The 16,822-nt window shown below is 40.4% G+C and overlaps 1 protein-coding gene across 2 annotated transcripts in view; it reads left to right on the top strand.

The window, feature by feature from the left end:
• The window catches only part of PAFAH1B1 (platelet activating factor acetylhydrolase 1b regulatory subunit 1), a 72,406-nt gene that overhangs the window by 40,818 nt on the left and 14,766 nt on the right, over positions 1-16,822 (top strand). For both annotated transcript variants that reach the window (XM_059669120.1, XM_059669119.1), the window contains exons 3-6: positions 8,015-8,099; positions 8,342-8,416; positions 9,530-9,736; positions 16,361-16,529. In XM_059669120.1, the coding sequence (XP_059525103.1) occupies positions 8,015-8,099; positions 8,342-8,416; positions 9,530-9,736; positions 16,361-16,529 (536 nt within the window). The remainder of the gene's footprint in view (positions 1-8,014; positions 8,100-8,341; positions 8,417-9,529; positions 9,737-16,360; positions 16,530-16,822) is intronic.

Here is a 16,822-nt window from a genome sequence, read left to right as displayed (position 1 = left end):
CCTCTTCGGTTCATCTTGTTTGGGACTCTCTGTGCTTCCTGTACTTGTATGTCTATTTCCTTCATCAGGTTAGGGAAGTTTTCCATCATTTTTTCAAATGTTTTCAATTTCTTGCTCTCTCTCTTCTTCCAGTATTCCCATAATGTGAATGTTAGTATGCTTGAATTTGGCCCAAAAGCTCCTTACACTGTCCTTATTTATTTATTTTTAATATATTTTATTGTTTTTTTTACAGAGAGGAAGGGAGAGGGATAGAGAGTTAGAAACATCGATGAGAGAGAAACATCGACCAGCTGCCTCCTGCACACTCCCCACTGGGGATGTGCCTGCAACCAAGGTACATGCCCTTGACTGGAATCAAACCTGGGACCTTTCAGTCCGCAGGCCAACGCTCTATCCAGTAAGCCAAACCGGTTCAGGCTGTCCTTATTTAAAAACATTTTTTTTTCCTGTTCTGATTTGGTGTTTTTTCTTCCTAATATTCCAGATTGCTGATTTCTTTTCTGCTTCACCTACTCTATTGTTGATTCCCAGTAATTTATTCTTCATTTCAGTTCGTATATCCTTTATTTCTGACGGGTTCTTTTTTATGGTTTCCATGTCTTCTTTTTTTTTTTAATCCTCACCCAAGGATATGTTTTTATTGATTTGAGAGAAGACGAGGGAGGGAGGGAGGGAGGGAGGAAGGAGGGGAGAGAGAGAGAGAGAGAGAGAGAGAGAGAGAGAGAGAGAGAGATTGATTGGTTGCCTCTTATACGCACCCTGACTTGGAATCAAACCCACAACCTTTCGGTATACAGGATGACTCTACAACCAACTGAGCCACGCAAGCCAGGGCTCCATGTCCTTTTTTATGCTATTGAAGTTCTCACTAAGTTCTTTTGAGTATCCTTGTAGCCATTTTTTGAATTCTATATCTGATAGTTTGCTTGTCTCCATTTCATTTAGTTCTTTTTCTAGAGAATTTTCCAGTTCTTTCATTTGGGACCTATTTCTTTGTCTCTTCATTTTGGCTGCTTCCCTATGTTTGTTTCTGTGTATTAGGTAGAGCTCCTGCCTTTCCTGGACTTAGTAGAGTGGCCTTGTAGGTGTTCTGTAGGGCCCAGTGGTACAGCCTCCCTGGTTACTGGAGCTGGGTGCTCCAGGTGCACCCTTTTGTGGGCTGTATGCACTGTCCTGTTGTAGTTGTAGTTGAGTCTTGATTTCTCTTGGCACATTGCTGGGAGGGACCCTCCCCTGCTTCCCCCCGTACACACAACCTGATGGGCTGCGAGGACCAGCTGCTACTATAGTAGAGGAGCCTGCTGTGCAGGGGCTGACCCTATGGAGCAGAAATCACTTCAGTAGGGCTTTGTTGCCCACCGAGTTCACCCCTTGAATGTGTCGCTCATGGAGGTGGTTGGGTTATAATCCGGTGTGGTCTGAAGTTGTCCATCAAGTGCACTAGCGTTGGGGCCTTCCAGAGGGTGCAAGGTCAGCCACCATCTGTGCCCTGCCCTGGGCCACCTGGGGATCTGCAAATGGCTGCTACTTGTGCTGGGTTTAGAAGTGCTCAGGAGAGGCCAAGCTGTGAATCGAAACTGGCTGCCACTAGTGCCAGGCCTGGAGCCACTTAGCCAGAGGTATGGGTCATGCTGAGGCCAGATGCTGCTTGTTTGAAAGATTTTAGGAAAGTCAGAAGCATGAGCCAAGCAAGAGAGGCCATTTGTATGGAAAAGCCATTGGAAACAGCTTGGGTGGGCCCACAAGTTAGATCTCAGAGATTCACAAGGGCAGGAGAGCAGTGTTGGCCAGGTTGATGCTCTTTGCGGGGGGGGGGGGGGGGGGGCGCTGGGGGGGCATTCAACAAAGGAACAATGGCCTCTGCCAACACTTCTGTCTGAGAGAAAGCTTCCCCTCCAGCCCTTGTCCTGAAGCCAGACAATTCAGGTCCTTCCCATATGTCCCTGGCTCTTTTCCAGCTGCTGCCCCTGTGCTGGAATTCAGAGTGAGTCCGAGTAACTCAGTGCATAGTCAGTTTTATTTATTGATTTTTGAGAGAGAGGAAGTCGATTTGTTCCACTTATTTATACATTCATTGGTTGCTTCTTTTGTATGTGCCCTGGCCAGAGTGTGAACCCACAACCTTGGTTCATCTGGAGCAGCAGTCGCCAACCTTTCGGACCTCACAAACCACCTGTGATCCGCGGACCACCGGTTGGCGACCACTGATCTGGAGGATGCTCTAACCAACTGAGCTACTTGGCCAGGGCCCTCTCCCTTTTGAAACTCCACACATAGGTGTAGGGCCAGCCCTTTCTGAGTCTCAACCCTTCCTACAAGTCTCTACCAGTCTCCATGTGGCTTCTTCTTTATATCCTTTATTATAGAACTTGTGTTCAGCTAGATTTCAGGCATTCTAAAGGGTGTCAGTTCTGTAATTTAGTTGTAATTTTGATGTGGTGGTGGTAGGTTCTGAGCAGGGTGTTTACCTACACCTTCATTGTTTCTTGGTGTGTGTGTGTGTGTTTTAATCCTCACCTGAAAATATGTTTTTATTAACTTCAGAGAGAGAGAAACATCAGTGTGAGAGGAAAAACATAGATCAGTTGCCTCCCATATGCGCCCCAATTGGGGATTGAACCCACAGCCTATGTATATGCCTTGACTGGGAATCAAACCTGCAACCTTTTGGTGCATGGGATGATACTCCAACCGACTGAGCCACTGGGTCAGTGCTATGCCGCCATCTTTTACTGGAACTTCCCAGCTGCACCTTCCCAACTCCAATATTTTGCAGTGCTCATTGGAAACCTTACTGTGGAATGGAATACTGAGGCTTCTTTAAGTTCTGGAAATGTACTTGTTAAATTCAACAGGAACCTCTTAGTAGTAGCCAGATTGCTTGGATACTTCTTTTATTGTGGTTGTTAATCCTCACCAGAGGATTTTTTTTTTTTTTTTTGGCGAGGAAATGGGGGTAGAAAGAGAGAGAGACATAGATGTTTCTCTCTTTCTAAAATAAATAAAAGCATTTTTTAAAAAAGCTGTACATGCGCATACATGGTGATGTGGACATAATGGACATAGAACATGGCATGAGAAGACGGTGCTGAAAGAGGTTAGCAGTGGCAATTTCAAAGTATGGAATTTTTTTTTTAAATCCTCACCTGGTTATCTTTTATTGATTTTTAGATAGAGAGGATGGGAGAGAGCAAGAGAGAGAGAGAAACATTGATTGGTTGGTTACCTTCCACAAATGCCCAAATGGGGATCGAACCCAAAACCTTTAAGTTTACAGGATGAAGCTCCAACCAACTGTGCTACTGGACCAGGGCAAAAAAATATTTTTTTAAAGCCCATTAAGATTATAATCGCTGTAATTTGTGCATATGTAACATTTTCATATTACCTGTTATATGAGCTTCAGAGTTGTAAACTGTGTGCAGTGTGTTGAGGCAAAGTTTCAGGCATTAGGGCTTGATTGACCCTGAAGGTAGGAGTAGAACTAAGGAGCTTGTAAATATTTACAAGTACCATATAAGATTTGTTTACCCTTGACATTTTGCCCTTAATTGCTTGCTGTTCGTTTTTTAGGTGAATAAAATAAAGCTAAGAGATAGATGTCACTTGTTTCCCTTATTATTTGGAATATTCTAACCAATAGGAAATGTATTTTTGTTTAAGGTTTGTAATACAGGTTTTGGCAACACAATATTTGATGGAATGTTTTGAGAAAACCTTGCATTCCTATTTTGTTTTAGAAGGCCCAAGTAGACCTAACTACCTGGTAGAAATTAAGAAGTAGATCTCAGCTCTGTGTAAAGAAGATATTTCTTAATGAATCAAATGATCTTAGTGGAGTAGGCCAGAAGGCATAGGCTGTGACATGAGCAGCACATAGGCATAGACTCACAATAATAGTAAGAATTTACATTTCCTCAACTCCCTTATCCAGGAATATGATGTGCTGACCTTGTCTTCCACTAGTTATTGTGTTTTGTTTTTTAATATTGTTATTGATTTTTCACAGAGAGGAAGGGAGAGGTGATAGAGAGTTAAAAACATCCATGAGAGAGAAACATCGATCAGCTGCCTCCTGCACACCCCCTACTGGGGATGTGCCCGCAACCAAGGTACATGCCCTTGACTAGAATCGAACCTGGAACTCTCCAGTCCACAGGCCGACACTCTAGCCACTGAGCCAAACTGGTCAGGTAGTTATTGTGCTTTTTTTTTTTTGGAATTTTTTTTCTTTTTTATTTTTCCCGGCCCGCCTCCCCTCAGGTCCCATCCTCCATCCCGGCCTGATCCCCACAGATCCCATCCTCCATCCCGGCCAGCTCCCCTCAGGTCCCGTCCTCCTTCCAGGCCCGCCTCCCCTCAGGTCCCATCCTCTATCCCGGCCCGCTCCCCTCAGGTCCCTTCCTCCTTCCAGGCCCGCCTCCCCACAGGTCCCTTCCTCCTTCCCGGCCCGCCTCCCCTCAGGTACCTTCCTCCTTCCAGGCCCGCCTCCCCTCAGGTCCCGGCCCGCCTCCCCTCAGGTCCCATCCTCCTTCCCGGCCCACTCCCCTCAGGTCCCGTCCTCCTTCCCGGCCCGCTCCCCTCAGGTCCCGGCCCGCCTCCCCTCAGGTACCTTCCTCCTTCCAGGCCCGCCTCCCCTCAGGTCCCGGCCCGCCTCCCCTCAGGTACCTTCCTCCTTCCAGGCCCGCCTCCCCTCAGGTCCCGGCCCGCCTCCCCACAGGTCCCGTCCTCCTTCCCGGCCCGCCTCCCCTCAGGTCCCTTCCTCCTTCCAGGCCCGCCTCCCCTCAGGTCCCGGCCCGCTCCCCTCAGGTCCCATCCTCCTTCCAGGCCCGCCTCCCCTCAGGTCCCATCCTCCATCCCGGCCCGCTCCCCTCAGGTCCCGGCCCGCCTCCCCACAGGTCCCGTCCTCCTTCCCGGCCCGCCTCCCCTCAGGTCCCTTCCTCCTTCCAGGCCCGCCTCCCCTCAGGTCCCATCCTCCATCCCGGCCCACTCCCCTCAGGTCCCGTCCTCCTTCCCGGCCCGCCTCCCCTCAGGTCCCGTCTTCCATCCCGGCCCGCTCCCCTCAGGTCCCGTCCTCCTTCCCGGCCCGCCTCCCCTCAGGTCCCGTCTTCCATCCCGGCCCGCTCCCCTCAGGTCCCGTCCTCCTTCCCGGCCCGCCTCCCCTCAGGTCCCGTCTTCCATCCCGGCCCGCTCCCCTCAGGTCCCGTCTTCCATCCCGGCCCGCTCCCCTCAGGTCCCATCCTCCATCCCGGCCCCGCTCCCCTCAGGTCCCGGCCCGCCTCCCCTCAGGTCCCGTCTTCCATCCCGGCCCGCTCCCCTCAGGTCCCGGCTCAGGTCCCATCCTCCATCCAGGCCCGCTCCCCACAGGTCCAGGCCCGCCTCCCCTCAGGTCCCATCCTCCATCCCGGCCCGCTCCCCTCAGGTCCCATCCTCCATCCCGGCCCCGCTCCCCTCAGGTCCCGGCCCGCCTCCCCTCAGGTCCCGTCCTCCTTCCCGGCCCGCCTCCCCTCAGGTCCCGTCTTCCATCCCGGCCCGCTCCCCACAGGTCCCGTCCTCCTTCCCGGCCCACTCCCCTCAGGTCCCATCCTCCATCCCGGCCCACTCCCCCATTGTTATGGAACATAAAGAAAGATAATTTCCTGTTATCTTTATTCACTTTTTTATTTTTGTTTTTAACATGCCATTGAATTAAAACTAAGCAATTCTATACTACTAGAGTGTTTTTATTTCCTAAAGCATTAGGTGGCAATGGCATTTACATTTATACAAGGGTGGTCATAGCAGCATTGTTTGTAGTAGTAAATGCATGTTTCCATAGTGGAGTATAATATAGAAGAAGGCAGCTTTACATTTGCTAAAGAATGATTGCTACACTGGCCAGTGTGGCTTTTGGTTGGAGCATCATCCCATACCAAAGGGTCTTGGGTTCGATTCCTGGTCATGGCACATACCCAGGTTGCAGTTTTTAGAGATATCTTCAAGCCATTAACAGTTGGTGAGCCCTGTCCTGTATGTTCAGTGGTTAGAGCATCACCCCACACATCTAAGGGCCAGGGGGTCAATCCCTGGCTTTGTCAGGGTGCATACAAAAGGCATCCAATCGATGTGTTTCTCACATCAATGTTTGTTTCTTTCTCTCTCTCTCTCCCTCTCCCCCTCTCTCCTTTCCTCTCTCTAAAATCAATAAAAGCATATCCTTGGGTGAGGATTAAAAAAAGAATGATTGCTAAGATTGAGTTTATATAACATTGCAAGACATACTAGTATGTAATGTACTGCAGTTTGTTTTAAAAACAAGTATTGATTAGCTCTAAAAGACTACTCAGGGATGTGTGTTAATAGGTGGGTTATCTCTGAAAGGAAACACAAAACACTGGTAAAGTAATTGCCTCAGGGATGGAATATTGGGGGTCAATGGTGGAAAGAATGCTTATGTAAAATTTGTTTAAATATATATACACACATATACATACATACTAGTGGCCTGGTGCATGAAATTCATGCACTCATTGGGGGGGTCCTTCAGCTCTCGTGCAGTCTGGGAGCCCTCGGAGGATGTCTGACTGACACTTAGGCTGGCCTAAGCTGTCAGTCAGACGGCCTAAGCTGTCAGTCGGACATCCTTAGCACTGCTGCAGAGGCAGGAAAGGCTCCCGCTACCGCCACTGTGCTCGCCAGCTGTGAGCCTGGCTTCTGGCTGAGCAGTGCTCCCCCTGTGGGAGCGCACTGACCACCAGGGGACAGCTCCTGTGTTGATCGTATGCCCCCCGGTGGTCAGTGTGCCTCATAGCGTCGGGTGGTTCCATGGTTCTGTTGATTTGTATATTTGCCTTTTATTATATAGGGTTAGTTTTTTAAATTATTTAGATTGCTTTAAAGGAAATCCCAAGCAACTATTATATTACAGTGGATTTAAGGCTCAAAAATTGTTAGAGGAGTAGGTTGTCCTAGGAGGGAGGTAGCTGATTTTCTCTTTGAAGGAATATAAGGAGAGCTTGAAAAGGCATCTGCTAATTCAGCTTCAATTTCTTTCTAAATGAATGTTTTTAGTCCATGATGTTTTAGTCTAAGTTTATAGCTTATGCTCTTTTTTTTCACTCACTCTTTTTTTTGTTTTGTTAATCCTCACCTGGGGATATTTTATTCATTGATTTTTTTTTTATAATATATATTTTATTGATTTTTTTACAGAGAGGAAGGGAGAGGGACAGAGAATTAGAAACATCGATGAGAGCGAAACATCGATCAGCTGCCTCTTGCACACTCCCTACTGAGGATGTGCCCGCAACCAAGGTACATGCCCTTGACAGGAATCGAACCTGGGACCCTTGAGTCCGCAGGCCGACGCTCTATCCACTGAGCCAAACTGGCTAGGGCTTTTTTTTTTTTTTTTTTTTTTTAAGACAGAATGGAAGGGAGGGGAGAGTAAGAAATAGAGAAACATTGATGTGAGAGACACATAGATCAGTTGCCTCCCCCATGTGCCCCAACTGGGACCGGAGATTGACCCTGAAACCCAGATACGTGCTCTTGATTAGGAATTGAACACCATACTCTTCAGTGTGTGGGCCGACATGCTAACCACTGAACTACACCGGCTAGGGCACACCCACTCTGAATGGTTTAAAGATGTCTCTAATATTAAAATACTTACTAATTATAATTTTATCAGAACAAGTCTTTCTGCAAAACTAAACTTCAGTTGCTAGTTCTTGAATGTCTATAACAAGTAGTAAGGGAAGGCTAAATGTAAACATGAATAAAATTGGTGATTACTCTTATTGATACCTATTAATATAAGCCATATCTTGACCTCTGTAGAGTGCCCACAGCTTATAAGGTAAGCAACACATTAGAAACTTAAAGCAAAAAGCTCAAGAATAATATAGTACATATATTATTAAAGCTGTACTTTGACAAAGCTAAATGTTTTAGAGGCTTAGGTGGAGCAGGTCCCTTTTTTGTGAAATACTTGTGTTTTTTGGAGTCATTTGAATTTGTTTTCTTTCAGAAATCGGGCTATAGCAGATTATCTTCGTTCAAATGGTTATGAAGAAGCATATTCAGTTTTTAAAAAAGAAGCTGAATTAGATATGGTATGTTTTACTTTTTACAATTATAAGTGGATTTTACTGAAGTATCAGCAATTAACAGACACCTCAGTTATTCACAGATCTTATCATTTGTCATTTACGTGGCACTAAACTTGGTTTTCAACCTGTTATTAGTATAATAAGATTTTTAGTAGTATTTAGTTAGACTCAGGGACAAATGATCTGAATGGCTTGAACTATCATAGTTGAGCCATTTTTTAAAAGGTTCTCATTTTTTCCTCTAGAATGAAGAATTAGATAAGAAATATGCTGGTCTTTTGGAAAAAAAATGGACATCTGTTATTAGATTACAAAAGAAGGTAACTAAGTTTTTTCTTTAAAGTTGGTTGGTTATGTTTGGAATGTTCTTAAATAAACTTTCTGAAAACATTAACATAACTTTCTGAAAATATTAACATAAAATTAATAATTATATTTAATCTTGAAAAGGCAAAAGGGAATATATTTTCTATGCATTAAAAAATACTTTGACCCAAAAAGATCAGAGCTGATTCATGCTAACGCGTGCAATCTGGGTACTGGCTGGGTTGAATTTACATAAACCTGACTTCAGGGAATTGATACTTAAGAACTTGATCTTGTTTAGATGGGAAAAATTAACGGAGCCAATGTGATGCTGAGAAAAGAACATTAAAACGTGCACTTAGACAAGTTATTTTTATCTCTGAGCTTTTTTTTTTTAACATTTAAACTCTGTATTGTTTAAAGTATTACATGTGTCTCCTTTATCCCCCATTGACCTCTCCCCTGCCGCTCGCAACTCCCCCCTAATGCTCGCCCCCCCCCCCCCGCCCGCCCGCCACCCCACCCCACCCCCCGCCTGCCCAGCACATGCCCTTGCCCTCCTACTATCTGTGTCCATTGGTTACGCTTTGAGCTTTTATTTTTATGTGTAAAGTGAAGGCAATAAATAATATCCTGGTCCTAAAATTTATATTTTTAGTAGGCAAAACTAGAATGAATGAATAAATTGTTGTAAAATGAATTAATGCATCAAAATCTCTTATAAAAGTATCCAAAACATAGATATTAAATAAATGTTGGCTTTTATTATAAATATTACTAGCATGTATAATGTAAACTTGGTTTGGGAAGAGTTTACTAAGAGTAACAGACATAGAGAGACCAACACAGGTGCACTGCTCTTCCTCTAAATAGTAGATATAAATTGAAATTTTTGAGTTAAGTAGTTAAGACAAAGTTATACTGAATTTTTCTTAATTTTTGGTTTTTATATCACTAAAATTTTGATGGTAGATAATGAAGATAATTTTTAATAAACGAATGCTTTGTAAATTAATGAAAAATTTTAAAGTATTCTGCATATATGGACACAAAATAAAAGCAGTTTTTTAAAATATCAAATAAAACTGGAGTCTAACTGTATATATAACTATGTGTTCATTTTCAAGGTTATGGAATTAGAATCAAAACTAAATGAAGCAAAAGAAGAATTTACGTCAGGTGGGCCTCTTGGTCAGAAACGAGACCCAAAAGAGTGGATTCCCCGTCCACCAGAAAAATATGCATTGAGTGGTCATAGGAGTCCAGTTACTCGAGTCATTTTCCACCCTGTGTTCAGTGTTATGGTCTCTGCTTCAGAGGATGCTACAATTAAGGTAATTTTTAAAAATGAAAGATTTGCAATAGGGTAATTGTTAAAATCAGATTTAAATTTAATTGGGTGAAAGAAATAAAAACATCCTGAAAATGAGGACCTAGAAAGAGAGAAAATGTGTACCTTACTTTTAAGCAGAGGTAATAGATGAAAATACAGGATTACAACACTAGTAATTCAGCAGATGAATATGTTCTGCAAAAAAAAAAAAAAATTCAATAGAGAATTTATTTAAATTAGACTCTTCCTGATATGTTTAATATTGGCTTTGATTCCAAACTAAATAGTAATTCTCTCCATGGGTGTAGGAATGTAGGTGCTTATCACTTTATAAGTTATGTATTTCTTTCATTACCCCCCACAATAATCATAATACATTTTAATATTTTATCTTTTAATCAGAGAAAAGGTTGTTTTTGTAATTCCCTTTAATCCAGACAATGGCAGTTGTATAAACCACCTGCAAAAAGACAAGTAAAATACAGTTAAAAGGTTTAGGTAGGTTTCTCTGTTTTAAGGCTTATTCCAGTTTAAGTTTCATTTGGAGAGATTTAGGAAAATGTGGTTTAAGAGTATACATCACACGGCCGCAGTCTAACATAAAATGCAAGAAACAGTTAACTGTGACTTATACTTAACTTGTTCTTCATATTAAGCATTATTTTATGTTTTTCTTATGTGATTTCTTTAGTTTCTAAATCAGTGGCTTCCTTTTATCCTTTAGGCTGGCCATCCATGGGGCAGGCTGCAGAGTCATTGGAAGAGAGTCTTAAATTCACATGTGCATCATGTACTTCTGTAGGCTGAGATGATTACATACCTAAAACCTTAATATATTGCTATTTTTCAGATGTATGTAGATGTGTATGTAAATGATTGACTTAATGATAGTCTCCCTTATGTGTACTAAAAAACTGCACTGCTATCATGAGGCATAGGGGTAAAAGTAAACCTTTTTTAATAGATTGAATCCAGTCTTTTTTGTTGTTGTTACTGTTGTTGATCCTCACCCCAGGATATTTTTTCCATTAATTTTTTTGAGAGTAGAAAGGAGGGGTGTGGGAAAGAAAGAGCAACATCGATGTGAGAGAGACACATTGATTGGTTGCTTCCTGCACAAGCCCTGACCCAGGATCAGGCCTGCAACCCAGGTACATGCCCTTGACCAGGAATCGAATCTGGACCCTTTGGTCCTCGAGGTGATGCTCTAACCATTGGAAAACCCAACCGGTGTTCAGTATTTACTATTAATTTTGCAGTGGTAGTTGAAAAGCATAAACAAAACTGTAAATATGCTATCTTAAAATATATCTGTGGAGTCAACTTGAAAATATTACAAATGGTACATACTTGTTTCCCTTTACTTACCAGATAATTTTATATAAGTCCTGTTATTTTTAGATTGCCAAGGTTTATGTCATTTATATCTGTTTTATAACTGTGAATAAGTTTTCTATGGTTTGATTATAAAAATGGAGAACCTGCCTGGTTGGTGTGGTTGAGCATCAACTTAAGAACTAGGAGATCACTGTTCAATTCCCCATCAGGGCACATGTCTGGGTTGCGGGCTCAATTCCCAGTTAGGGGCAAGCAGGAGGCAGCTGATGGTTCTCTCATCATTGATATTTCTATCTCTCTCTCCCTCCCTTCCTCTCTGAAATCAATAAAAAGGAAAAAGAAAATGGAGAACCAACAAACATCATTTACTCCATGAACAAAATACTATAAAAAGAAGTTTTTAAATTTATATCTGTAATCAAACTATATATCTCAGCAACTACTTAACTTCTCTTCCATTTAGTCTTTATTTAATGTGCACAAATGTTTATTTCATTAATAACAAGCATTTGTGTTTTATTTCCTTTTTCGATTAAACATTTTAGAAACACCTTTCTTTGTTTCTAATGAATGATGATTTTTAATGATTTAAAACTGATTGTTTTATTTGTATATGGAGGCATTATAGGGTAGTTAATGGTCCAGAGCCCAGGTTGTAGGTTCAAGTACTGACCCAGCCATTTAATAATTAACGTGATCATGGGCAAATAAACTTTTTGTGCTTACCTTTCCTCATCTGTGAAGTGAAGATAATAACTATCTCAGGGCTTTAGGGAGGATTAAATGCGTTATTACGGAGAAACTGCTTGCCACAGTGCTGGTCAGATACTAAAGAAATACTTTGTGTCAGCACTGTTCAGCAACATTAACAGATCTTCCTTTGGATTTTAAGTTATTTTTAGTCATCTACTGTCATAAATAATGTTCTGTTTATTTTTATCCATAAAGCTTTTTTCTCATAAATTACTTCCTTTGATAATTTGTAGAATGAAAACAAAAAATTTACTCTTCTGTATATTTTCTTTCTTCAGTTGTGTTAAAGTTAGGTGATTTCTAAGTGTGCTGGTTGTGATAGAACTACTTTCCAAAAAACTGAAAGGAAAACACAAAGAGCACATAGAGCGCATGTAAGAGGCAACCATTCTTGTGACTATGCTGGGCAAAGGGATTATGTTTAAGGCTCAGTTATCTCGTTTGTTGGGAGGGGGCGTTAAAAATATGTCATAAGATTCTATTGCTTAAAATAAAATAATATATACATAATGTATGTAGTAAAGTGCCTGGCAAACTTAAATAGATAGATGGTAAGGGCTCAAAAAGCTGTAGCTAATGTTACAGTTATCAATAACAAAATTAAAATTATATTAATTTCTCTTGTATATCTGGTAAATACAGCAAGGTTGTGTTCATTTATTTTCAGGAATTTCCTTTTAGAACCACTCATTTACATTATCAACATTTGAACTATAATAATTTAGGAAAACTGATAGAGGATAGATATTTGGAATAGTTTATTATAGTATTTTTGTTTTAAATTAATTAATTTTAATTCTCACCTCAGGATATGTTTATTGATTTTAGAGAGAGAGGAAGGTGGGGGGGGGGGGGAGAGAGATCTACGTGAGAGAGAAACATGGATTAGTTGCCTTCCGTACACACCCTGACTAGGGATTGAACCTTCAATCTAGGTATGTGCACTGACTGGTATGTACAACTTTTTTTGGTGCACAGGAAGATGCTCCAGCCAACTGAGCCACCCAGCCAGGGGCTTCATAACAATATTTTTAATTGCACCATTTAAATTTTTGAAATATTTCTGGTTGTCATTTAGAACTAATTCTTAAATGTTTTAAAACATGAACAGCAACACAACAAAATACATTAAACTAATAAAGCAGATTAAGGATTGCCAACTTTAATATATAAACAGTTCAACCAATATGAAAAACAGAAATATCTCTAAAAATGGACTGTAGGACATAAAGAGGTAATTCATAGAGGAAGAAAACTAGCTAATTTGGCCTCAGTACTAATAGAAGAAATGCAAATTAAAATTATAATATGTATAAAATCTGTCAAGCTATTTTGCTTTTTAAAATGAGAATTCCCAGTGGTTGTAAGAATTTGATGAAGCAGGCATTCTCATTATTTTGATATAATCTAATGGGAAAACAGTTTAGCAGACTATATGAAGAGCTTAGAAAGTTTATACTTTTTGACCCAATTTTCTTTTTCCCATTATTGTGTGACGTAAGTATTGCAAAATGAGGACAGATATTTTTCAATATTCAAAGATTTTCACTTATATGTTTCCTATAAGAAAAAAAAATTTTAGCCAACCATAGGAATTTTTTTTTTTAAGAATGCTAAGGTTTTTTGTTATTGTTTTAAGAATGCTGTTTTCTGTTTTAGAAAAAGAGAGAGCGAGAGAGAAACATCAGTTTGTTTTTCCACTTATTTATTTATTCATTGGTTGCTTCTTATATGTGCCCTGACTGGAGATTGAACCCATAAATGTCATATTGGGATGATGCTCTAACCAACTGAGCTACCCAGCCAGGGCAAGAATGCTATAAGTTTTTAACAACATGGAAAAACTCATAAGAAGTAAAGGGAAAAATTGAGTAATGAAGTATACATAGTCACTATACTTAAAGGGCATAGAAAAAAATGGGGAAAAAACCATGCCATTGTTAGGATAAGGGATTTTTTAAATTTCTTTTACTTCAAGTACATTATAATTTGGTTTTTATCATGAGCATTATTTTATAACTAGAGGCCCAATGCACAAAATTCGTGCAAGTGTTGGCCTGCCTTCCCCCAGCTCTCGGCACCAGCTTCCCTCTGGACCCGGGACTCGGGTTTCCCTCGCAGCCCCCGCTTCATGTGGAAGTTTGTCCAGTCTAATTATCATATTATGCTTTTATTATTATAGATCATACAAAAGGTAAATATAAAGTAAACTTAATTCTTATTGACATTTATAAACTAACTGAAATGCCGTTTGCTCACCATTTATGAAGAAACACAGAGTTTGTTTTCTGGCTATATTTATTTTAGAGAAAATGTTTTAGTGTTACTTAATGAATACATGGAAAGAAAATTAACTGAAATTGGAATGAACTTCAAGATCACACCTTGCTCTAGCTGGTTTGGCTCAGTGGGTAGAGTATCGGCCCATGAACTGAAGGGTCCCGGGGTTTGATTCCAGTCAAGGGCACATACCTCAGTTGCAGGCTCAATCCCCAGCTCTGGTTGGAGTGCATGCAAGAGGCAACCAATTGATGTGTCCCTCTCACATCAGTGTTTCTGTTTCTGTTTCTCCCCCTCCCACTCTCTCTAAAAAAAGAAAAAAGAAAAAAAGATCACACCTTGTGTTCCTTTGAACTCTTGGTGTCAAAATTAAACACTTAAATAACAAAATAAGACCAAGGTATTACAAAAAACAAACTATAGACCAATATGTATGAACACAGATGTAAACTCCCTTACATATTATAAACAAATCGAATCCAGCAATTCATTGAAAGGATAATTATCACCAAGTAGGTGCACCCAGTATGCAAGAAATGGTTCCACATTTGAAAATGAATCAATGTGATACAACAACAACAAAAATAGCCCACCTGGTGTCACTCAGTTGGTTGAGCTTCGTCCCGTGCACCAGGAGGAGGTCACAGGTTCAATTCTCAGTCAAGGCCCATGCCCGGGTTACGTGCTCTATCCCCAGTAGGGGGCAGGAGGCAGCCGAACAAATACCTCTCTCACTGATGTTTCTCTCTCTTCCTCTCTCTGAAATCAGTGAAAACATTTAAAAAAAATAGATTCAGAAAAAGCATTTGAAAAATTCCAATATCCATTCATGAGAAAAACTGAACAAGCTAGAAGGAGAGGTAACCTGATAAAAGGTAAAGGTATCTGATAAAACCTACAGTGGTCCTAATACTTACTGGTGGAAACTGAATGCTTTCCTCTGAGATCAGAAACCAAGGCCAGGCAGGATGTCCAGTCTCAACCAGTTGTATACACTTTTATACTGGAGTGCCTAGCCAGTGCAGTAAGGAAGAAGAAGAAATAAAAGGCATACAGATTTGAAAGAAAGAAATGAAACACTTCATTTGCAGACACGATCTATGTAGAAAATTACAAAGAGCGTACAAAAAAGCCACTAAAACTATGACTGAATTTAACAGACTAACAGAATACACAGTCGATATACAAAATGTAATTGCATTTCTATAAACTAGCAATGAATAATTGAAATTTAAAAATGCAACTTATAGTATCATCAAGAAACCACAATTAAGGATAAGTCTAACAAAGTTCCACAAAATTAAACACATGTAGGAGTACTTAAACATTTACATGGAAAAAATTTGTTTATATTGGGAAGGGTACAGAAGCTTTCTGTTAAATATTTTTCAAAGATAGTTTTTCTTAGGTTCTTTTTTATATAATCATGTGTAATTTTTTTTTTACATTGTATGCATGTCATAAATTCATTATAGTTGCAAATTTTATATCTTAGCCATTCTACATTTCTCTAAATTGGTTGGTATATACCCTACCACAGATAAATTTGAAATTATTATGGGAAAAATGGAATTAATCATTTGACTTTCGAGCAGTATAATTGGTATTGGTGAAAGATTAACTTCACACTTGCATTTGGCCACCAGAATGAAAGTTCAGTATATTCTTAAGATGCGTTTCTAATATTTATTCTTGATAGCTCATTATTTCTTTATCTTAGAAAAGTTATCTTTAAAATATGTGACTGTGACTTTTTTACATCAGAATGACATTCTTTTGTTAATCTGCTTTTCATGGACAGTTACATCATGTGAAGTCTTTTCTTGGCCTCTTAGATATCTGAATTCCACTTATCTAGTACAATTGAGTACTCCTTCATTGTTACTTTCATTCTACATATAAATGCCTATCATAGCCCCCTGAAACTCTTTGTACTAAAATTTACTTATTAACATATCTGTTGCCTACTGTCAGATTGGGAAGGGACTTTGTCTTGTGGCTTTATATACTTAATCACTAGCATAAGTAGGTGCATGGTAGATAATGTGGTACTAGAGGTCCATTTTAAAAATTGCACCATCAATTTTCTCTCTTAGAGGAAAGACCAATTTATACTGAAGATGTGCTAATTTCTAAGACAGTGACCCTTTGTCACTTTCTCAGTTAATTAGTAAGGTGCCAGACTAGCCTGCTGAGTGCAAATGTGAAACAAAGTGATGGGTTGATATTAACCAGTTTTTTGTTCATGTGACAGGTGTGGGATTATGAGACTGGAGATTTTGAACGAACTCTTAAGGGGCATACAGACTCTGTACAGGATATTTCATTTGACCACAGTGGCAAGCTTCTGGCTTCCTGTTCTGCAGATATGACCATTAAACTATGGGATTTTCAGGGCTTTGAATGCATCAGAACCATGCACGGTAAGGAATAGAGGGTGGTATTTGATACTGATTTCTCACATGGCATTCCAGAAATAAGAATATTGTTTTCTTCATATATATATATATATATATATATATATATATATATATATACACACACACACACACACACACACACACACACACACACACACACACACACATATATGTATGTACTTTATTGATTTTTTTACAGAGAGGAAGGGAGAGGGATAGAGAGTTAGAAACATCAATGAGAGAGAAGCATCGATCAAGTGCCTCCTTCACACCCCCTACTGGGGATGTGGCCAGCA

The sequence above is a fragment of the Myotis daubentonii genome, chromosome 16, assembly GCF_963259705.1.
Source record: "Myotis daubentonii chromosome 16, mMyoDau2.1, whole genome shotgun sequence".
NCBI classification, from domain to species: Eukaryota; Metazoa; Chordata; class Mammalia; order Chiroptera; family Vespertilionidae; genus Myotis; species Myotis daubentonii.
Note: the sequence above shows the minus strand (reverse complement) of the source record. Positions and strands in the feature narration are given on the sequence as shown.